Genomic DNA, 23,338 nt, shown 5'->3' on the forward strand with positions numbered 1-23,338 from the left:
TTGGTAGCACTGCTCAGTTTTGGTTGGTAGTTGTTAGGAATTCAAATTTTGTGAAACATTCTGGAATGTCTGCGATAGTTTTATGATAAATTTTGTGGAAAAATTATGTAATATTAAATATATAAATTATTTATATATTTAATATAAATATTTTCTTGTGTTTGGCTAGTGTTTTTTCACTTGTTCACTTTGAAAGTGCGCAGAGCTTACTGGAATTTCATGCAATTTCTGTGAAACATGAAACGCATGAAACACATGAAACATGAATGAAGCATTTGGGAGGGATGCTGCTGATTCTGACCGGATGCCTGCTTTCATCTCCAAGGAATTCAAGAGTCCAATCAGCAGCACATCATAAAAGAGAAAAATCTTCTTAAAAAGAGAGAAATCCATTTATTGCCAAGGAGTCATCATCAAGTATTAAAGTAAAATGCGATTAAAATCAATCAGATTTGCTGTTCCTATCTTCCAGGACATCCTGTGGGTCCTTGGAAGCAGATCCAATGGCATTTTCAAAAAGGATGTTGGACATTTTGGACATTGTATCAAATCGTTGGGGTTTGCTCAATGTCCTCAGCATTTTAGCCACAAACTGCCCAAAGAGCTCCTCTTCGGATGCCTGGGAAGCTTTTGCTGCATCCAGAAGGCCCCTCCTGTAGCCCTGAAGAGCTCCGCTGTGGGCCATCTTCTCTTCCTCAGCCTGTGAAGACTCTGTCTCGATTTTATGCAGATCCCTAGCGCTGATCCCTGGCGACGGAGGCCTCAAGTTGCTGTAATCCTCAAACTCCTCGGAGAATTTGCTGAGTGCGTTTATGGGAAGCTTCAGAGCTGGATGATCGATGCTCTGAATGTAGTCACTCAACTCCCGGATATTTGCTGTGGGATCGAGTTCGAGATCAACGGGATTCACCGCCAATTCACTCAATTTCTTCTCCTTCTTCCCGTCCAGATTCAGCAGCTCTTCCGGGATCTTTGAGGGGCGTTTGCTGAACACTGATGGAAAATCAACTTATTCTTCTGGATTTAAATAGAATTTCCAGGTAATTTACTTACTTTGTGCTGAGGTAGAGGATCACGAGGAGACTTCAAAGCAGAATGGACGCACAATGACGATCCAGAGCTAATCTTTTGCCTTTTTTGCCGCTTTTTTTCTCCCAAACTTCCGTTATCAGAGAGTTTGGGATATTTTTGTGAAATTTAAAATTTTCTCTGGAAATCTATCCAGAAGGACAGGAAGTTTCTTTTATTGTGGAACAAATAATCTGCATTTTTGGTGAGAAATATCAATTAAAATGTAAATTTTCATTAAATTCCTCAATTTTTCCCTCCAAAATAAATCTCTTATTAACAGCTTTCTCTTTGAATATCATTTTTGTTCCCCCCACTAGATGTCGCTACATATCATTTTGCGATTAAAATGTTCGGCATGGCATCGGCCAATGTCAAATTTTCGCGAACACGCGTGAAAAACGTAAATAAAAATAATTTTCTCGTGATTTGTGTCTCCTTACGAGCATAATTAGCCAAAGAATGTGAAAATCCTGTACGTCATCTGCCCCATCCATAGGTTCTGTGTGAAAAATCGTGCGGAGGTGTTGAACTTTTCGCGGGTGAAGTGCTTTTGTGGCTTTTTGGCATCCAGGGTCAGCCGGTACATGGCGACTTTTGTGAGGAAATTGCGTGATTTCGGTGCTGTGGACAGACATTTCCTGAGTCACTGGCGAAAGTACCGCTCAGAAATACCCAAACTCTCCCCACACGATGTACTGACATTCCCCCGGTCACGAGCTACAGAAGGATCTTCATGGCCTTTGCATTTCTTCCAGGTGAATCTGATTCTCAGAGCAAATGAGTTCACAAAGGACTTTTCCGGTGGTCCTGTTCGATATTTTGACTCCAATCAGCTGGCATCGAATTCCCCCATGGAAGATGCACGAACAGAGGCCAGTTGCCTGTACACATCGGGCTTCCTTGTGGGAGTTTTCGATGGACACGGAGGGTCAGCTTGTGCTCAGGTAAAGATAAGAGATAAGATAGAGGCATTTGAATTTCACGTGGGAATGGAATTTCCACTCATTCATCAATCGAGCCACATGCCCCTCAGAAAAAAGTTGCTTTCCAGGTCTCTTCCAAGAGGATCCTCCGCTACATCGCTGCCAGTCTCATCAGTCCGGCAGAATTGCAGAAGCACCTGGCCAGTGAGGCCAAGAGCTACTCCTTTCTGCAGTGTCACAATGATAAACTCGAATTCGTGCCCGAAATCCGGGACATTTACGAAGACAGCTTCAGTCGATTCGCCAAGGATCTTCTGGCCAGGCAATCGAACACTTCGCTGGAGCACGTGATGGAGCAGGCGGTAATGCGCCTGGATGGTGACATGTCCCGGGAAGCCATGCAGCATACAAGTGTCCGGACACTGGCTGTGGCCATGTCCGGAGCTGTAGCTTGTGTGGCTCATGTCGACGGTTGTCACTTGCATGTGGCTGGGATTGGGGACTGTGGGGCTGTTCTGGGATCTGTCAATGACTCAACGGGCCAGTGGACAGCCAGGAAACTCACCACGGAACACAATGCTCAAAACATTGGCGAGGTAAGTGAAGATTTATATTGCTTAACCCTTTACGGCGTTATCACACTTGCACAATAAAATTTTAATGTGATTCACATTAATTGTCGCTTGTGAGCATCCTTATACAGTTATTTGTGTCTTTGAGTCACTTAATATTTGGGTTTTTTTTTCTATTTATTGATAAAAAAGTGGACTTGGCCTGTAAAAATAAGTTTAAATTTACCTAAAGCATAAATATTTTTCACATTAAAAAATTAAAGAGAATATCGCATTAATTTTTCACATTAATGCTATAAATCAATTTATATCAAATTTTGCGGGCCAAGTCTACTTTTTTATCAACAAATAGATCAAATTTTGAATATAAAATGATTCAAACACACAAATTACACATTTGGACTCTCACCAGCGACAATTAATGTGAATCATATTAAAATTTTAATGTGAAAGTGTGATAACACAGTTAGGGTTAGTGTGCCAAATTTCGGCATAGTTGCATACAGTAGACTCTCACTCAATCGGCTCTTTTTCAATCGGGCGAAAACAATTTTGACAATTTTCACGTTTAATTATGAAGCTAATTCGCTCAAATTCGTTGTAGTTCTTCTTATTTTATAGTTATTCTTTATAATTGAGCGCTTTTTGTGGTATTTACAAAGGCTTTGACCCCCAAATCTATCGATAAACCGGATGATATTTCGCCCCAAATGCCCAATTGAGAGAGAGTCTACTAAGCACCGAAGTCCTAAGTTTGAAATGCAATATTTTTAATTCATATTGATATTTTTTGTTACTTCCTTGTGTGGAACTTTGAAAACTAGTTTTCATCTTTGTTTTCTCTAAATCACTTCCTAAAATATTGAAAAATTAATAAAAATATGGGCATTGCTTTGGGTAGTATTCCGGCCACTTTGAGTGAAATTCCGGCCACCTTTTTTCTGGCCACCTTTTGTAACGCAACGGTTAGAAAATTTCAAAACGTCAAACGGAACGAGTTTAATATTTAGTAGTATTGAAAAAGAAAACAAAAAATGAATAAGAAATTTAGGAAAACAAAAGATGTTGCCGGAATAGACAACATTACCTCACCGGAGAGACGCTCACAAAGTATATACTTTTTTACGCGAAATACAGGATCCAGCTGGGAAATTTCACCCGAAATTTAAAGATTGATTCACTATTAACATAAACAGAAACAACATTTAATGAAAACTAATCAATTATCATGAAAAACACCGAAGGAAACCTTTTGGACTTCACCACAAATCGTAAGACTGCTAGAAAACACAATCGATCTGTCACATTTTTTGTAAGACTCTTTCCACACTGAGTTTTTACAACGCAAGTTAAATTCATATTATACCTAAAATTTACCGGTCTTTGTGTTAATACATCCTAAAATGAATAAATATTTAAAAGCAAAATGAATTCATTGACTATTCGAAGATTACATGCATAATTTTAATTAATTTATTTGCATGGCCGAAATTATACTCAAAGTGGGCGAAATTAGAAGCTGGCCGAAATTTGGCACACTTCCCCTAAGGATGAAACGCTTTTTTTCTGATTGAAAATCAATAATTAAAGAAAAACTAATAAACAAAATTAATTAAATGTCTTACAAAAATAGCATAAAAATTTAAGTAATTTTTCTGACGATAGCAATGAATGATAATTTTTATTCTAATGAAAAATATTATGTATTAGTAGTGTACTTTCTATTCCCAAAAGGGTTCCGCTTAAAAAATGTGGAATATAAAAAAATAATAAAGTAAGTACGGTCATTTGAAAGTACGGTCAATTTTGAGCTTAAATATTTACTATTATAGCAAATAGTTGGAGTTTTGCAAAAAAACATCCTAGACTCCTATAATCTTCTACTTTACGATTACATACAAACATTAGAAAGAAAGAATTTTGAGTAGTCAGAAAAAAAATAATTTTCTCTATGGGTCACGGGTGACCCAATCGTCCTTAAAGGGTTAAAATTAAATTTGAAAGAGAATTCTCGAAATTGGGAAATCATTCTTCGACTAGCGCCATCTGTTGCTTTGCGAAAATTACAAGACAGCGTTCGAAAATCTGATCCCTCCCGGCAAAGAGGCCATTTGCAAATAAGATAGAATTCTATGTTAATTTTTGCAGCTGCAATAATGGACATAGAATAGGGGAATATGATCAAAAGAAAGCGCATCTGTTGTAGAGGACAAGTTGATCGGTGAGTAACTGGGTACCGCTCTGGAAAATCCAGCTCAGGTCAAGTTTTGAACCTTACTCAATTTATTGAGGATGGTTTCGAGGAAGGCAAAATCACAGGTGTTACCTTCGTTGATCTCTCGGCAGCGGAAGCGCAAGTGGGGCCAGATCAAACACTTCCTATCTTTTCTGACATTCTCGTAGTTCAGAAAGTATTACTTCCTCTGTCCCAAAATAAGTCGTACGTTTGCTAGTACATTTTATATTAAAGAATGTACAACTTATTTCGGAACAGAGGGAGAATTATTTATCTTACATGTGACACCACGGTGAACTGTCTGAAACCTAATAAACTGTTTTTCGTAAAGTTTTCGAGTAGTTTTCATGTCTACCAACTTTGTATGCCAATATCGCAGTTCTCGCAGTTGAGATTGTCAAGATCTAAACGTTTTTCCTGTGACAATCACATCTCTGTATAAAAAAAATAAAGAAGCTTGTCCAATAAAGTCATGGGGAAGGTTTTGGGAGCAAGGAAGGGAACTCCACGCGTATTTAGGGTTTTTTCGGGACTAAATCGGTGCTCCTGGACAGTCCCCGGGGACTGAATGATGAGAAGGCTTAGTTGCTCTATTGGATATTGTGCCATTATTATTAATTAACTGCAGGTGAGACGCATCATGGCTGAACATCCTCACAGTGAACGCGACACAGTGATCCGGGTGGATCGGCTACTGGGCCAGCTGGCACCTCTGCGTGCCCTCGGGGATTTCCGCTACAAGTGGCCCCGGGACACGCTTCAGTCAGTCGCTGGTCCTCACTATGGAGAGGCCGCTGTGCCTCCCCACTACCACACCCCACCCTACCTAACAGCCCAGCCGGAGATCAAGTATCACCGGCTGGAGCCACGAGATAAGTTCCTGGTGCTGGCCACTGACGGACTCTGGGACGTCCTGACGCCCCTTCAAGTGGTTCGGCTAGTCGGGGAGCACATGAACGGCAAGACGTTCCTGCAGCCCCTCGAGCTACCGAACCGGGACATCCGACTAGGAGAACTATCCCAGATGCTGGCACATAGAAGGTTAGGAACCAATACCCCTCCCAAGTAAATCCTACAATAGACTCTAATAAAAGTACTTTTGGCTTTCTCAGGACAGGAATACCAAAGAAACCGATGGACAAAAATTCCGCTACTCATTTGATCCGGAATGCCCTCGGTGGAACTGACTACGGAATCGAACACTCAAAGATATCCCATATCCTATCCCTGCCGCCGGACGTTGTGCGTCTATTTCGGGACGACATCACCGTCACTGTCGTCTACTTCAACTCAGAGTACCTACAGAGCACTCTAGTGTGATCAATTCGCAACGAGAAGTCAATTTGTGATGGGACGTGTGCTTTATAGGCTTTGCTGTACATAGAATTCTAGCCAGATTTTCTTTTTTTTCACTCTTGGGATTATCTTCCTTTTAGAACATTAGCAATTATTTATTCTCTAAATGGATGCCATTTTGGATAATAAAGTGCATTTGACTGCCTAACCTCACTTTTCACTCAACTCGTCACTTTTCACTCAACTCGTCACTTTCAACTCTTTCGACACTTTCTACACTTTCACTTGCCTGAACTGCACCTTCTGGATCTGGATTTACAATATTGATGGGCAATCTGTCTCCCCAGTTGCTCCTTCTGGCACACTGATAGGTCAGTTTTCCGTGCTTGGCACTCGTGAAAATCACCTCCTGCAGTTTTCCTTCTTTCGTGCACATCCGGCAGATGGAGTGTTTAGCGCGTACGAGAACCGGACGTACAATCCTTGGCCAGGAATCTTCACTTCTGCTGAGATCTCGAGGTTTTTTTCGCAGTACAACGTAGCTGAATATTTCATTTTGAATGCGATTCTTGTGGAAAGCAGAAAGATTTTCGTATTTTACAGTGAAATTGCACGGAGTTCCGTCATCTTCAAATCTCCTTGGACAGACGGAGTCATGAGGACACTGAAAGGATCAATTAAAATTGGGGAATAATAATAAAAAATTCCCAAGTGATTTTTTTTTGTAAGTAACTTTTTGGAGTAAACACTGAATTTCAGGAAATTTGAATGGAGAAGTCAGCAAATAGACCACGCCTTCTTTGCCTACTTTTTCTTAATACATATTTGTATCCGGCTGATTGGGGCTCAAATGACATTTTTCAGAGATGTGCAAAAACCGTTTAAAACCGAAAAAACGTCAAAATTATATTGTTCAGGTGGCGCTTTGACAAGTGAAGTACACTGAAAAAAAGCGGATGTTATTGCGCGCAAAGCGCAAGTGATGTAACCTCAAATTTACGTAATTTGTTTTTTTTTTCATTTTACTCGTGAAAATACAGTATTTTCGAAGGGCCACGATGGTTACTGTGTATAAAAATGGTTTAAAAGTGAAATTTAAGTACTCCGGATGGCAAATTACTGTGTTAAACTGTTGTACTCAAAATTAAAACCTTTTAACAATTTCCAAAAAAACTCTCTTACTTTATTCTCGAATTTCACAATGGGCGTCACCTTTTTCATTCACTTGACAGTTCATAATTCACCACACCTTTTCCCTCCAAAACTCTAATAATATTTTCCCCACTGTTTCCCGAACGCCACACAGCGGCCAGTTTCCACAACATCCTCCCACCCGGATTGGGGAGCTATTTCCCAATTCCGTCATCATCCATAACGAGTGGAGGTGGCCTAATCACAGCAAGGCGAGTCACCGGACGTACACACTCACTTCCGTCTTCTAGTCGAATCGTTGCGGTTCGAGCATGTCCGTCCATCGCTGGGATCGCTTTAATGACTCGTCCAAATATCCATTGATTGCGTTCTGTATTGGGTTCCATGATGACCACTCTATCTCCTTCAATAATTGGTTGACCAGATTCTCTCCACTTAGGTCTGTGGGTCAAGGTTGGAGCATAATGTTTTCGCCATATTTGCCAAAAGTGATCGGCGAGGCGCTGAGACTTTCTCCATTCTTTGCGGAGGATTAAATCCTGATCTTCAAAGATCCCCCCAGGAGTGAGTCCAGATTGCCGATGTATGAGGAAATGGTTTGGAGTCAGCACTTCACCAGAATCCGTCAACTCAAGAAGTGGACGACTGTTGACTAGGTGTTCTGCTTCGACAAGAAGAGTGTGCAAGACCTCTTCACTTGGTGGATGTTTAGTAATCTCAACAGATTGCTTCAATGCCCGCTTCACAGGTCCTATTAATCTTTCCCAGCAGCCGCCCATGTGAGGCGAGTAGGGTGGGTTGAAGTCCCATTCAATATTCATCTTAGCGAGTTTTGCTTTGACCTTGGCGTGATCCAAAGATGCTGCTGCTTCCTTCAGTTCTCTAGCTGCACCTCGAAAGTTAGTTCCGTTGTCCGATATGATCTTTGCAGGATTTCCTCTTCGTCCGAAAAATCTTCTGAGAGCCAACAAACAGGAATCCGTGCTAAGGGAACAACATAACTCCAAATGAATGGCGCGTGTCGTCATGCACGTGAAGATCATACCGTATCTTTTAACCTCGTTTCTTCCACTCTTGACGTATAACGGTCCAAACATATCACATCCTGTGTTGGTAAACGGAACGACATGCATACTCAAACGTTCTGAAGGCAGTTGCCCCATAAGAGGAATCTGCGGTTTGGCTTTCGATACTTGGCATGTCTTGCATCCTCTCTGTAGACGTTTAAGAGTAGCACGTCCCTTGATGATTTCATATCGCTGACGGAGCTCAGCAAGTACAAAGTCCGCTCTCCAGTGCCCCAGACGAACATGAAAATCTTCAAGCAGCAGCTGAACAATACGATTATCTGCGTGAAGCAGGATTGGGTTTTTAAAATCCTCCCTCACCAGGGGCATGTTATTCAAACGGCCTGATGCTCTCATTATACCACACGAGTCGATGGCAGGATTGAACTTGTACAATGAACTTCCTCTAGGGACGTTTAGAAGTTGAAGTTCGCCTGTCCTTGACTCAGAGCTCATGCTCATTCCAAAACTTTCTTTCTGCGAATGGAGCAGTAAATACCTAAGCCCTCCTTCCCAATCTGTGGCACTCAAGATGACTGAGCTTCCCAGTTGGGAATGACCGTTTGTTCTCCATTTCTCCCTACAAGCTCGCTGGAATCGATACACGTATGTCATCACTCTATGAATATGACTCCAACGCATATAGTTTTTGCTATCAATCACGGGTTCCCAACTATGTTTGATGGTGGCAGCTACAAACTCTGATGACTCTCTTTGTTGTGGCCATTCGCTCTCACTTTTGTACAGAAATTCAGGACCACTGTACCATGTTGACTCTGGAGAGAAGTCGGTATTTCCTGTATCCCTTGTAGCAATATCTGCCACATTGAGGTCAGTTGGTAGCCATTTCCACTCGTCAGGATTAGTAACCTCTTGTATCTCTCCGACCCGGTTTCCCACAAAGGGCTTATAGCTTCGAGAATCCGCTCTAATCCAATTCAGCACGACAACTGAATCCGTCCAAAAGACCTTTCTATCGATTTCAATTTTGGTTTCCCCTTGAATCACCTGCATAAGTCTACATCCGAGTACTGCACCTTCAAGTTCCAAACGAGGGATTGATGCTGATTTGAGTGGTGCAACCTTTGCTTTTGCCGTTACTAGAGAAACATGAATTTTCATGCAATTTACGAAACGAAAATAGGCTACGGCTGCATACGCATCTTCACTGGCATCCGTAAAGATATGTAGTTCTACACGGCCCTGCCTGTACTCCAATGGAGCATAGCATCTTGGAATTTCGACATCACTTAAATGGATTAATTGTGCAACCCACGCTTTCCATTGCTGACATAGTTCAGCTGGAAGTTGCTGATCCCAATCCGTTCCAAATCTCCAAATACGTTGGAATATAATCCTGCCTCTTATGATAAACTGTGCTACGAAACCGACAGGGTCATATACCTTCATTAGTGTTTTCAAGGCTTGACGTTTGGTAGGCAAATTCTCTGTATCCACACTCTCTCGATTACGGAATGAAAAAACGTCCGTAAGAGGCTCCCACCATACCCCGAGGACTTTCTCAAATTTACTATCGAAATCTAAATCTACACTCAATTTCGGAAGCCGTAGATCGGGTGGAAGTCCATTGATAATCACGGGTGAGGAACTTACGAAATTCCTTATCTCAAACCCTCCCATTTTGTGAACGTGAATCACATCTTTAATCAGTTTTATCGCGGAGGTTTCATCATCAGCACTGCCTAAGTAGTCATCTACATAGTGATTCTCTACTATCTCTCGGGTGGCTTCTGGGAATTCTTCAGCATATTCCTCTGCGTTCTTGTTTTTTACATATGAGGCTACTGCTGGGCTACACGTTGCACCAAAAATCATGACAGTCATTTTATATTCAACTGGAAACGTGTCACGAGAGTTTCCTCGCCACAGTATCCTTTGATAATTCTGATCTTCTGGCAAGATTCGTACTTGATGAAACATCTCCTTTATATCTCCAACGAATCCATGTTGACCAATTCGAAATCGCATGAGTAGCCCGGTCAATGATATAGTCAGATTTGGCCCACTTAGAAGACTATTATTTAAAGATATGGAGTTCACTTCTGCTGCTGCATCTAAAACTAGACGTATCTTCCCTGGTTTGTTAGGGTTTGTCACCCCAAAGTGAGGCAGATACCACACATTTTCTTTCGGCATACCCTTCTCATGTTCATCCAGTGGGACCAGGTAACCCTTTGACAAATAATCTTGGATTTTTGCAGAATATTGATCTGTGAATTTTGGGTCTTTATCCATCTTTGCCTCTACTTGCTGAAGTCTTCGCCAAGCAGCAGCTCTGGAATCTGGCATTTCAGGCTTCGGGGTTTTCCAGAGGAGACCCGTTTCGAATCGTTTCCCAACTCGTCTTGTGACTGATTCCAGAATCTCTAGTGCTTTCTTATCATCTTTGTTTAAAGAAAAGGAATTCTCAGTTTTCATCTTAATGTCCTCAAATTGGTAGTGCTGCTTGATAAGCTCTATCAATTCTTGACACGCATGACCTACTACATCAACAGAACGTTTTCTTTTACAAGTTTCGCCCGTTGATCCGCTAATAATCCAGCCAAGATTCGTCAAAGAAGCTACTGGGTTGTTTAGCGAATCGTGAATTAATTGTTTGGTTGCAGTAATTCCTGCATTGTCCTCCCCAATGAGTATTTTAGGACGATCCCCGGTAATAGACTTAAATTCGACCTTTGCCAAATAAGGGAATCTTTGTATCAATTCTTCACGATGAACGTGAACTTGTGGCAACTCTAACTGATCAATGGTGTAACATTGAGGAATGTTAAACCATTTATCTTTGGATCTCCATCCTTTGATATCAAACGTCACTGCCTTTGTAGTACTTCTTTGCCTGGTATTACTATCCAACCATTGTAAATTGATTTCCGTTTCACGACCTAACAAATTATTTATCAATACAGTTACAAAGAAGGAAAACATAATTAAACTTATTAGACTCAACCTTCAAGATTCAATTTTTGCGCGGTCGCGCTCTCTATCAATGTCACAGTGGCTCCAGAGTCTAACAAGGCTAGAGTATTCATAGTTTCTCCCGATAGATTGTTTCTCAATGTTACAGGGGCAACTCTAAGCATAACTATTCCTCTGTCTGTGCGGTTTGCAGTTGCGTATAGTCTTTCAAAGTAGTTATGCCGTAAGGCATTCGTCACAGACCCTGATGACTCATCTGAAATGACTATAACAACCGTTTCTAAATGTCTAATCATTCACAATTCTCATTACATGACATATTACCAACATTTTTTCTTTTTTCTTTATCTACTACTGCATTGATATCTAGGTAATGTCATGTACTCCTCTTTTATTCACTGTCCGTTAGAAAATACTAAGCCTTATTTTCTCTCTCTTATTTTTATTTTATTTTATTTTATTTTATTTTATTTTATTTTATTTTATTTTATTATTATTATTATTTTTTTTTTTAACTTTCCGGAAAGGCTAGTATGTTTCCTCTACGGACCTGACACCCGCAGTGTCGATAGCCATAACGCTTGGTAGCATTTACGACTTGCCTTGGTTCCTAAATCCGTCGGAAAATACTGAGTCACTTCCTCAGCAAGAGTTGCCGGAAAAGACCAGTTAACTTCCTCTACGAATCTGACACTACCACAGTGTCAATAGTCGCAACACTTAAAGTGTTTGTGACTTTCTTTGGTTACTATCTGTCGGAAAATGATAATCCACTTCCTCTGCAGTAGGTGCCGGAAAAGGCTCATCAACTTCCTCTACAGATCTGACACTACCACAGTGCCAATAGTCAAACATTTTAAAATGCTTGACTTGCTTTGGTATACTCTCCGTCGGAAAATGACAAGCTACTTCCTCTGCAATGATTGCCGGAAAAGGCCAGTCAACTTCCTCTACGGATCCGACACCACCACAGTGCCAATGATCATGACACACATTGTGTGTAGGACCTTCTTTAAGTTCTAGGTTAATTGAAAAATAGGTTACCACTTCCTCTGCAATTGCCGGAAAAGGTTTCCCATTTTTCCCAATGAAATTTATATATTCTGTGTGGCTAACCACCAATGCCTCACATTTATATTTATTTATTTCTTCCTTTAGAAACCATAATTTTACTGCCTTTTTTAAGTTTGAAATTTTAGTAATCTTTGTTATATTTCCATTTCTTTTATGCTTTATTTCATTATTTTCACTTCCTTGCATCTCCCACAATTTTTCCTACATTTTCATCCCTCCATCAATAATATATCTTTATCAAATTTTCTCTTCTTTCAATGTTATTTCTCAGTTTTAAGCAAAATTTTGACTAGTGAATTCATACTCAATATATTAAGGAACATTATTAACTTTTCCAATTCACTCAAGAAACTTTCACAAAAATTTCACATTTGTATGAATCATAACGTATATCTTGAAAAATTTCAAAACCTTAAATTGAACTAGTTACCTTCTGCTTTCTTTTCTTCTGGTTTCTCCACTTTCTGATGAAGAAGTCGATGGTGTTGCCTTTTACATCCTTCAATACCACACGGACGTCGTCTGAAGCAATTGACAATTCTGTGATTTTTCCCGAGGCAACTGAGGCACAGCTTCAACTCTCTTACACGTACGAATCTTCCTTCGGGAGTTAGCTCCTTCAATTTTGGGCACACTGTTGTGTAGTGATCCTCCTGACAATTTGCACATCCCCGCTTTGTGTTCTCTTCGCCCTGACTGACTACAGAAAGGACGGAACGCACACTTGACTTCTTGCGTTCCTTAAGAGCGGTGGTATTTGACCGAGTAGATTTGGTGGTGTTTATTGGGGCAATGGAAAGAGCCGCCTCGGCCCTCTGCTGCAGCCAAAGGGAGAGATCCTTCACAGTGTAATTCGTCCTTTTATAAACCGCTTCAGACCACAGCATTCGCATTATGGGCGTGAGCTTTCTCTCAAGGTCGTCTACCACACTCACTGATGTTAAGTATCGCCCCCCATCGAGCTGCTCCAGGGACACAGCGATGTTGTGCACGGCTGTGGCAAATTTTGCAACACTCAAGGGGTTGTCATCTTTTGGTCCGTCAATATTCTTGGCCTGGTCGATCAGCCGCAGTAACATCTGTCTAGTGTTCCCAAATCGTCTGGATAAGACCTGGATGATTTCATCTGCGCTTGCTGGTGATGTCAGAAGCGCTTTTACTGCCTCTCTGGCTTCTCCGGTGAGACTTTTCTCAAGTCTTGCCACATTTTCGGTGGAATCATATCCACAGATAGAGGTGGAGCGTCGATACTGTGCCAGAAAAATTCTCCATTCATCTGGATCCCCCGAGAACTTGGGTAGATCTTTTAGACCCGTCTGCCTTGACATAGCCTGGGCCATACTCTTGCTCTGTTCCGTGAGCATCGTAGATAGTTCCCGGAAGGAAGTACCTTCAACATATTTCTGCTCAGATGGATATTCGGGCAGAATTTCTTCTTCCTGTGAGCTGCACTCTCCTTCCTCCATATCCTCGACTTGAATTTGCCTCTTGATTTCACGTTCAGCCGCCCGGAGACTCTCCATCTCAAGTTTTGTCTTTTCTAACCTCAAAATGAGGTTTGCTCTGGTCTCACTCCCACCGTCCTGGCCAAGACGTGTGGACTCACGATTCATTTTTCAAACAGCCCGGCACACGTTGGGCGCCAAATTTTGTTGTACTCAAAATTAAAACCTTTTAACAATTTCCAAAAAAACTCTCTTACTTTATTCTCGAATTTCACAATGGGCGTCACCTTTTTCATTCACTTGACAGTTCATAATTCACCACACCTTTTCCCTCCAAAACTCTAATAATATTTTCCCCACTGTTTCCCGAACGCCACACAGCGGCCAGTTTCCACAACATAAACAATAAAAATTGTTGGAAAAGCTGTTGGAGGAGGAGATTCTCAATGCTGGGAATGTCCTTCATCCTTCCTTTGTGGACAAATTAGGTGATTTTGTCTCACATTAGCCTACTTTTCTGTGCACTTCAATAACACTTTGTTCAAAACGATTTACAGTGTAAAAACAGTGCAATCAAATTGCACCCAAATTTCTGTTTGACGTTTTTTCGGTTTTAAACGGTTCTTGCACACCTCTGTTCTAGTTTTTTGAATCTGGTCAACGTTTTTCATATTTTCTGCTGTGGGAATTTGTTTTCTGTCGAAAAACAAGATAATTTTCTTTGTGGTGTGTTTATGTTTCATTTTGTACCACGATTGTGTGTCAAAAACTTTGATAAAATCAATAAAATGAAAATATAACACATTAGGGTAAGTGATATAATTTGGAATTAGTGTTACAAGTTGGACAATTCGCCGGTACAATTTGAACATGGCTTTTTTTCTTGATAAATACAGTACAAAATTTGTTTTTAAGCACAAGGAACCCAATTATAAAACTGCATTAAAAATATACAAAGAAAAATGAAGTAGTAAATTTATCAAGAAAAAAACTTGTCCAACTTGTACCACTTTACCCTAATTCACTATAGACAAACTGCATCTTTCGTAAAAAATCGTAAATTCTGGGCGATAAGTCAAGTCAATTTCTTAGAAAAGAGAGACTAGGCTTATTGCACCCTCTATCTGATTCTGTATCTCATACCGTTTCGCCTCTAGATGGGTAACAAGTTTAAGGACAGAAAAGAAGAATATTTGAAAAAGATTGGTTATTTACGGGTACATAACCGATTAAATTATTGATTGCGACCGATGTAATTGGATTGGAAATTTCAAGACCTTTCCAAAGCATCCAAATTTATCCAAATCGGTTGAAAAATATATCCTCTAATGTAGTAAATTTTTTTTTCTTTCAAAAATTCAAGATGGCGATTTTTTAGGTCATAGGTATGTTTGGACGAAATGTTCGCCTGGACCACCTCCACATATCCAAAAATAAAAGAAATCGTTTGAGCCGTTTTCGAAAAAAATAAAAAAAAACATGGTTTTGGAGAGGATGAAGGAAGGTGGGGGTAAAAAATAAAAAACGTCCGGAGATATCGTTCTTTTATAGGGGATCACCGAAGAACGGAGCATGATATCTTTTACCGCTTAAACTCTAGGACGGTAACAGTCGAAATTTAGAATTTTTTGAATAAAATAAGGCATATAATAGATACATATCGTAAGTGTACCACATAGTCCAGATCCAGATTAAAAGGTTAACCCTTTAAGGACGATTGGATCACCCGTGACCCAAAAATGAAATTTTTCCTAGGGCCTTCTAAAGCTGTATTTTGCTCTAAAAAGTTAGCAAAAATGTTTTTTTCTGACCCTCGATTTTTGACCTTCTCGTCCTTAAAGGGTTAAGGGAGGGGGTAAAAAATATACCTGTAGAAAAAGCGATCGCAGCGCCATACAGGATACAATAAAGAAAACTGAGTCTTTACGGGACTATTTAGATACAAAGACAATGGTTTCGTAGAACTTTTTGAAGCTTTCTCGAGTTTAATTAAACTTTTTCGTAGCTTAATGGGTCTTACGAAATTTTTAAGTTTCTAGAATTTTGAGGATGTTTTTTTTTTTGAAAAATTTCTCAAGATTGATAGAAACTTAGTAAAGGTTTCTGGGCCTTACGAAACTCACGAAACATTTTTCCTAAGGTTTGTCGGATTTTGTAAAACATTTTAAATTTTCTTTGGTTTTCTAAAGGTTTCTGGGTTTCAGTCACGAGGTTTTTTTTCTAATATTTCTCGAGTTTTGTAGTTTCTTTGGTTTCACGAATTTTTGTCAAAGTTTCTGGGTCTCACAAAGCTTTTTTCAAGGTTTCTGTGAGTTTCGTGGAACTTTCAAAGTTCCATGAAACTTTTTTTCGTTGCAACCTCGTTTCGTGTTTCACGAAACCTTTTTTCTGAAGTTGCTCGGGTTTCCGAAACAGATCACGAGTTTTTTCTATATGAGTCACCCCTTAAAACCTGTTTAATCTTTAATCTAGAAAATATTCAACTCACCGGAGAATGAACATGGCAGTTTTCTGGATCGATTTTCAGGATGAAATTCCTGGCTTCGGTGATCAAATTAAATCCAGCTTTTGTCCCTCTTTCCACGATAACCATGTAGTTTTCGCATTTTGACCACAGCGTCTTGAGAGTCTTCAGCCGGGCGTCCTTCGAGGGCAGCTCGAAGAGCGAATTGGAGCACACCACAAGATCGTAAGTATTTGTCGCTGTTGCGGGCAGGAATTGTCTGTAGAAGTAATTCCTGACCATTGGCTCAATGTCAGGATTACCTCGCCTGAGAATTAGCTCTGACAAATCATTCATGTCACTGGAAGCATCCACCATGAAGTACTCAAAGATCTTCTCCTTCGGCCAGACATTTATCGTGGCCCAGAGAGCACTTCCTACTCCTGAGCCAAAGTCAAAGTAACTCCGTGGGGAAAATGCTGGATCCCTCTCTTGAATCTCAGTGAGGATCCTCAGCATCGAAGCATATTCCCCTGGAGATCTGCCCAGAAGGTACTGTAGGGCTCTGTATTCGTCGTACTGAACATTCTTCCACGAATAAACTTCCTTCTTCAGCCGTGTTTGCACCTGCTGGAACAGAACATTGCTGGCATGATGCCTCTCAGTCTCTGACATCTCCTGGAAGTTGTACTTGTGCTTCTCAATCAACATAGCTCGGAATTTTTCCTGTTTGTTCTTGACCTCTTCGAGAGTCGGAGGCGGATGCCGGCTCCACAGATATCTGTCCAGTGCTTCAGCATCATTGCACACTGAAGCCATAGGGTAATCCTTGATGACCTTGGGGATGCTCTCCTCGAGGAATTCGGGCATTTTTATAGTCTTTACCTTGACAATTCCAGGATGTTTTCTCGGTTTAAATTCAACATTTTCTAGTGCCTTTGCGACATTTTGCTCCAAGTTAACTGATGGTTTTGTGGCAAACTGCAAGAGGGAATTTTCTTAGTTATGAGCTAGAATGGGAGCTTGGGATCCTACCTTTGAGATTTGCCGGAAGAAAATTGGTGTAAAAGAGAATTTCATTGCGAAAAGCAGTGTGGAAAAATAGCATTAAAAACCAAAACAAAGCACCACACTTTCTGATCCGACACCACTGCCATCTATGTTTGGGAACTATAAAAAAGACTGATATTGCCGATTTTGCCTATATTCAGGCTTTTATGTTCCTTACAGATTTTCAAAAATTATAGAAGAAACGGAAGGAACTTCTGGTAAATAAAAGAAATTAAAAAAAAAAATGATCAGAATTAATGCTTGAAGCACTAAAAGGCTTGTTCTTGTTACTTTTTAATTTTCGAAAACTAATAAATGCTCAAAAATTTTTATAACTATAAAAAATTGACCTTTCTGTGACATCTACGATAATAGCCGAATTTACTTAGGAATTAAATATTAAAATATTTAAACAAATATACATCTTTTACAAAAATTATGTGAAAAAATACTAACCTGTTAAGGTTGGGATGTTGGGATCGTCATATTGAATGCGTTTTTTTTGTTCTCTTTTGTTTATATTGCAATGTTGGCACAACTTTCCTTCGCATGAGGGCGCTGTTTTTTGCCTCAAGTGGCGCTGACAATTAGTACCAAATTTGCAAAAGATTCCCCAAAAAAGCTATGCAAGCTACACTAGATCCCGGCATTAATGCACGTTTTCGAGACTGAAAAAAACGCGCGAAATGGCATTATGCATCGAGAAAATTTGCATACCTGCAGGGGCTTTCTTTTGAATAAATCGCCGTAGAACGAATTTCGGGCAGAGTAAAAGTAGTTCAAACAAAAAGATTAAACTATTTAATAGAAATGCATTAACAAACAATACTTTTTGGCCAGAGATCTTCACTAAATGTTTAGAATATTTTAAAAAAAAAATTACCTTAATAAAAGAAATTAAAGTTTTATTATGAAAAAGTAGCAAAATGTTTTCAAATTTCGCGCGTCGTAACATAGTATTCATTCAGGCGTATTTCAAAAATGATCTCATAAATTACTCCCAAAGGTAGGCAAACTTGCATAATTGTGTGTGCTTAATTCCGTCAGGTGCATAATCCCGAAGGACTTAATGCCGGGACTGAGTGTATTGTGAGGATATATCGACCTCGAAGCATACCTAGGACAAAGTGGCTGAATCAAATTCAGAATCTTGCCTTAGAACACCTTTGGATCGAACCCGAACATCTTCCTGAATGTTTCGGCAAATTATTGAAATAATAGCATTTCAAAGTGACATTGAAAAGAAACTTCAATATTGAAGCGAATATTGAAACCAATATTTCAATAATTGCCTACACACTGAACAAATTGACTTCAATATTAAAACTTCAAAACTTCAATATTAAAAACACCAGTCTAGTCAGGGATTCACAGATCTTCTGGGATTTTCTTCCGTATTTTGCCAAGAACACCCAAAAATACCCAAGTTGAACAGAAGATTTCTGGAGCATCCTCCAGCAAAGCCCAGATCTTTTGGGATTTTCTTGTTCATTATGCCCAAAGCCCTTCTGATACATTCCGTGGTTAGAGGATTCCTGGAGTATCTGAAGTGTTTTTGACATTACAAGAAAATCCCAGAAGATCTGGGATTTCCTGAAGGAAGCTCCAGAAGAATCCTCTGACCACAGAAAGTATCTGAAGTGTGTTGGGTATAATTTTCAAGAAAATCCCAGAAGTTCTGAGATTTTCTGTAGGAAGCAGGTGATTAGTGCTGACTAATTTGGGTTCTTAAGGAGATTGAACAAAATATGTAACCAAATTTCAAGAATCTGGGATTTTCTGGAGGAAGCTGGAGAGATGTGTCTTGACTTTGATTTTGATCTTGGATGTGTTTTCATTCATAAACAAGGAAAATCTGGCAGTTCTGTGATGTTTTGAAGGAAGAAGATTCCTGACCTGACCATTGAAAATATTGAAGGAAATATCAAATCAATTTGATATTTAGAATTTCTTTGAAATGCTATTTCAATATGACTGAAATTTTTTATTGACATAATTTGGCCTAGTTTGTAGCCATTCAAAATAATGAAATAAAATGTTCCATATTGAAACAAATATTTCAATATTTGCCTACACACTGGACAATTTTCTTCAATATAGAAACATTCATGTCAATAAATCTTTGCAATGTGGAGGCAATCTTTGTCAATATTTGATATTGAAACGAAATATTTCAATAAATTATGTCTAATGTATAGTCAGCTAATGGCCTCTACACACTAGAGAAATTTATGTCCATATTGAAGAGTTTTTCCTACACAGCGTGAAGGAATTTGATTCGATATGGACATAAATTTCTCTGGTGTGTAGAGGCCGTAAGAGATATTGCACAAGGCCAACACTATTTTTTTTAAATTAATTACAAATTGACAAAATTGCGCAGACACGCGGACACTATCACAAGATACTGCTGCTACTGCTGGGATGGTGGCTGTAGGTCAAGGGATCGCGTATCTCTCTATCACTCGATACCAGATCAATTTATTTCTTCTCCACTGAATGCCAATTAGTTACATTTTTAGCGCTTAAATTCTAGAACATCTTTGACCGATAAAGAGAATATACAGTAGAGTCTCGCTATAGTCCATATTTGGTTTTAAATTTGACACTTGAGTCGCACTATAGTCCATGTAATTTTTTTAAAATTATCAACGACATTTAGTATTGAAATTGCTCGACGGCTTAGACTTTCTTTGCAATTGTGGTCTGGTTTATGCCATTTAGGCTGTTCCATTCCCAGCGATAAATCCCAAGAAGAAAGAAAAAACAATGAACAACTCTCAAGGATTCTTTTATTGAAAATTGGAAATTTTACATTAAATAGCTACATGTTGATATTTAGCAACTCTATCTATTTTTATTGTAATTTATACAAACTAAACTTAAAAGTGATACAGCCTCAAATTAAAGGTATTTCTTTATTTCAAATCTTTGTATTTTCTAGGTAACTTTCGTTATTTTTTTTTTAATAAAATCTTGTTATTTGAAAACAAAAAAATATGGCTTGTATTCGGCATAGACGTTTTTCTTTTTTTACTGTCTAATTCAATATGAAAGCTAAAAAAAAGTGGTTATGTGTCTTGATTATTACGGTTGTTGTCTTTACTAAAAAAAAAAAAAATATGTTGCCGAATAATCTACCAATTTTTCTTGCATATTTTGTCATCGTCTTAAGAAAACAAAGATATTGTCGAAATTCTTGTATTTTTTTTAACTTGTACGTGTAATAAAATCATGCTAAAATTCACGAAATTTCTTATACTTTATCACATTTGATTTTCTGTCTCTTTGACTCATGATCTCAATCATATTCATTTTTCATTTCTTATTTTTCTTATTCCATCTGGGCTAAGTAAAGCATTTTTTTAATTTATCTTTTTTTTTAATAAATAAATTAAACTGGATTTTGCACACCAATTTTTTTTCTTACTTTTATATCAATACAAACTGGAATATGGTTATTCTCAATATTTATACTCTTCTTTTTTTTCTTTTAATCATCTTTTTATTTATTTATTTTTTTTAATTCTTAAATAAAACTAAACCCCCAAATGTGTAAATAAAAATTCCCTCACAAACCACATCTGACTAGTGTGAATCGATTCTAAAGGATCTACTTTTTAATAAATAAAATCCATCTTAAAAATTACATAACACATCTTTTCCGTAGGAATTGTCATCTTCCAACAAAGAATTAAATAAAATTATAAACAAAAGAAGAAATAAACCGCAAAACAAGAAAAAAATGAACAACATTTAAGCTGCTGAGAGATGTTGTCGATGTATCTAGAAAAATATATCAAATGCAACCAATTAAATAAAATCTTAAACTAAAAAAAAAAAATACTTTTGAAGTAACAAAAAAAATGGCATTAAAAACATCACCAAAAAACCAAAATACTGGTCCCCTTGTTGCACATTTGAGAGTAATAGAAATTAGCTATAACACAGTGTTAATGGTGTCAATAGTTAAATTGAAGAATTTGCATTCAGCAGAAAATAATTAATTAATTAATTCATCTCTTTTTTTCTCTCACATAAAGAAGTGAAATTCATTGATAGTCTGATTAGGATTCTTCCATGGTGGAAAAAGTCGCAGGCATGCAAAATAGTAAGAAAAAAGAAAAAAACAAATAAATTAATTGAGGATTAATACAGGAATTAACATGTTCCATCTTTTTTTTTGGCGAATCACTAAAATCTACAGATGTAGATGGTTAATGGGATGCATCGGATTAGCCTCCAGCCATTGCAAATCCACCACTTTGTCTCAATCTCTTGTCTTGTAACTGGCAAGAAAAGTGTTTCTCTCATCAGATACCAGCCGAATACTTACACGACTTATTGAATTTCTTCTTCCCTGCGCCTCACTTCCGCCCGCACCCCGATAATTTGAATCCTCCTCGATGCACAGATCAGAGTCAGAATCTGTGCGTCTAGCTACGCCATTCTAGAAAAAAGAACGTTTAAATAGCGACATGATGATGAGAAAGATCTCACATTCGGCAGAAACGGCAGTAGAGCAGTAGATTAGCCAAGGACACCTGACAGAAAGGTCCCGGGTTCGAGTCTGGTCGTGTGCCATTTTTTAAATCGCGTTTTCTATGACACATTTTTATGTCACAAAGCCGACAACGATCACGGACAATATTTTTAGTAAAAATGGCAAATAAATAAAAAAAAAACTGGTTGGTAATGGCTCCGCTACACTTTTAGATCAGGAAAATTTCATGAAATCAAAATTCATCTTTTTTCGTATGTCTGTCTCCTTCTTTAGCACTCGAGTGCTAGATCTTCTTCTTCACCCTTCGAATGTCACAACAAATTTAATTTTGTCCAACCAAATTTTGAATGGAAAAGACGGATAAAGAAATATGAAGAATGTTTTAGAAAGAAAGAAAAGTGAATTTTAATTCAAAATTATATTTAATCAGTAATGGCTCCGGCACACCTTTTCGATCAGGAAAATTTCCTAAAGTCGAAATTAGAATCTTTTTCTTTCTTAAAAGTTTTGCATATGACTATCTCATTTTTTCGTACTTTTCTTCTTCCTTTAAACATCACAACAAATTCAATTAAGCTCAATCAAATTTGGAGTGTGAAAGAATGAGATAGTAATATGTAAAGCGTGTGAGAAAGAAAGGGATGCGAATTTTGATTTCATGAAATTTTCCTGATCTAAAAGGTGTGCCAGAGCCATAAAGGTGAATTTCATGAAGTCGAAATTCACATCTTTCTTTCTCAAAACTTTGCAGCATCTATCTTCTTTTCTTTTGATTTTAAACATCACAATATATTCAATTTAGTTCAACCGCATTTGGAATGCGGAAAACTGAGATATGCATATGCAAAGCGTTTGAGAAAGGGATATTAAATTTTGAAGCCAAAAACTGTAATTTCGATCTATAAAAAATCTATCAATTGAGTGGATAAATTCTATTTGATTAGAAGAAAATCGAGAAAATCCTGTTACCATTACAAAAATTAAAAAAATAATGTAAAATGAATTTTTTACTGACCAAATTCGATTTTTTACTGGTGAAAATTTCTTTGTTTTTCTTAACCATGATATATTTTCCAGTCATCAAAATTAATTGTTTTACTGACCAAATTTGTTTTTCTTACTAATTAATTTCCATTATTTACTGACATTCTTTTCTACTAGCCAAAAACAATTTTTGCTGACAAAATTAAAATTTTCCACGGATCGAAATTCACTGAAAAAAACTACTTTTATTGATATTGATCAAAATTGATTTTTTTTACGAATGAAAATCAATTTTTTCGGTTAAAATTTGAATTTTTTACTGATCGAAAATCTATTTTTACTGATCAATATTTACTGTGTGATCAAAATCAATTTTATGTTGAATAAAAGTTGCTTTTTACTGGACAAGAATGATTTTTTCTTTCCAGTTTTCTTGATGAATAAATTCTTTTTTTTTTAATAACAAAGACCAAAATTGCTTTTAGTTACTGACGGAATTTGATTTTTTATCGGCAAAATTTTATTTTTTTTTCTGAACGAAATTCAATTTTTTACTGACTTACTAATCAAAATCAATTTCTTCT

At 38.1% G+C, this 23,338-nt stretch overlaps 4 protein-coding genes across 9 annotated transcripts in view; 1 reads left to right on the forward strand and 3 right to left on the reverse strand.

The window, feature by feature from the left end:
- Window positions 1-368: 368 nt before the first annotated feature.
- On the reverse strand, window positions 369-1,150 carry LOC129806201 (uncharacterized). Its single transcript, XM_055854609.1, has 2 exons — window positions 1,054-1,150; window positions 369-993 (listed from the first exon to the last, which is right to left on the reverse strand). Coding segments are annotated over exons 1-2 (552 nt in total). The 5' UTR covers window positions 1,055-1,150; the 3' UTR covers window positions 369-442.
- A 264-nt stretch (window positions 1,151-1,414) lies between these two features.
- Window positions 1,415-6,306, forward strand: LOC129806200 (pyruvate dehydrogenase [acetyl-transferring]-phosphatase 1, mitochondrial). Its single transcript, XM_055854608.1, has 5 exons — window positions 1,415-1,763; window positions 1,827-2,015; window positions 2,123-2,590; window positions 5,431-5,843; window positions 5,915-6,306. The coding sequence occupies exons 1-5, from the start codon at window positions 1,656-1,658 to the stop codon at window positions 6,120-6,122; spliced, it is 1,386 nt and encodes a 461-aa protein (XP_055710583.1). The 5' UTR covers window positions 1,415-1,655; the 3' UTR covers window positions 6,123-6,306.
- LOC129806199 (methyltransferase-like protein 17, mitochondrial) lies at window positions 6,229-17,368 on the reverse strand. The gene is made up of 3 exons (XM_055854607.1): window positions 17,252-17,368; window positions 16,262-17,197; window positions 6,229-6,762 (listed from the first exon to the last, which is right to left on the reverse strand). Exons 1-3 carry the CDS (start codon window positions 17,294-17,296, stop codon window positions 6,328-6,330), a joined length of 1,416 nt encoding a protein of 471 aa, XP_055710582.1. The 5' UTR covers window positions 17,297-17,368; the 3' UTR covers window positions 6,229-6,327.
- A 2,673-nt stretch (window positions 17,369-20,041) lies between these two features.
- The window catches only part of LOC129806205 (sodium/hydrogen exchanger 6), a 37,081-nt gene continuing 33,784 nt past the window's right edge, over window positions 20,042-23,338 (reverse strand). For 3 of the 6 annotated variants that reach the window (XM_055854621.1, XM_055854620.1, XM_055854617.1), the window contains 2 exons: window positions 21,603-21,716; window positions 20,042-21,052 (listed from right to left, as the gene is read on the reverse strand). In XM_055854621.1, coding sequence (XP_055710596.1) covers window positions 21,023-21,052; window positions 21,603-21,716 — 144 coding nt within the window. In that variant the 3' untranslated portion in view covers window positions 20,042-21,022. Of the gene's footprint in view, window positions 21,717-23,338 lie in introns of all 6 variants that reach the window. The other 3 variants (XM_055854619.1, XM_055854618.1, XM_055854616.1) reach the window with 1 other exon arrangement.

The sequence above is a fragment of the Phlebotomus papatasi genome, chromosome 3, assembly GCF_024763615.1.
Source record: "Phlebotomus papatasi isolate M1 chromosome 3, Ppap_2.1, whole genome shotgun sequence".
NCBI lineage: Eukaryota > Metazoa > Arthropoda > Insecta > Diptera > Psychodidae > Phlebotomus > Phlebotomus papatasi.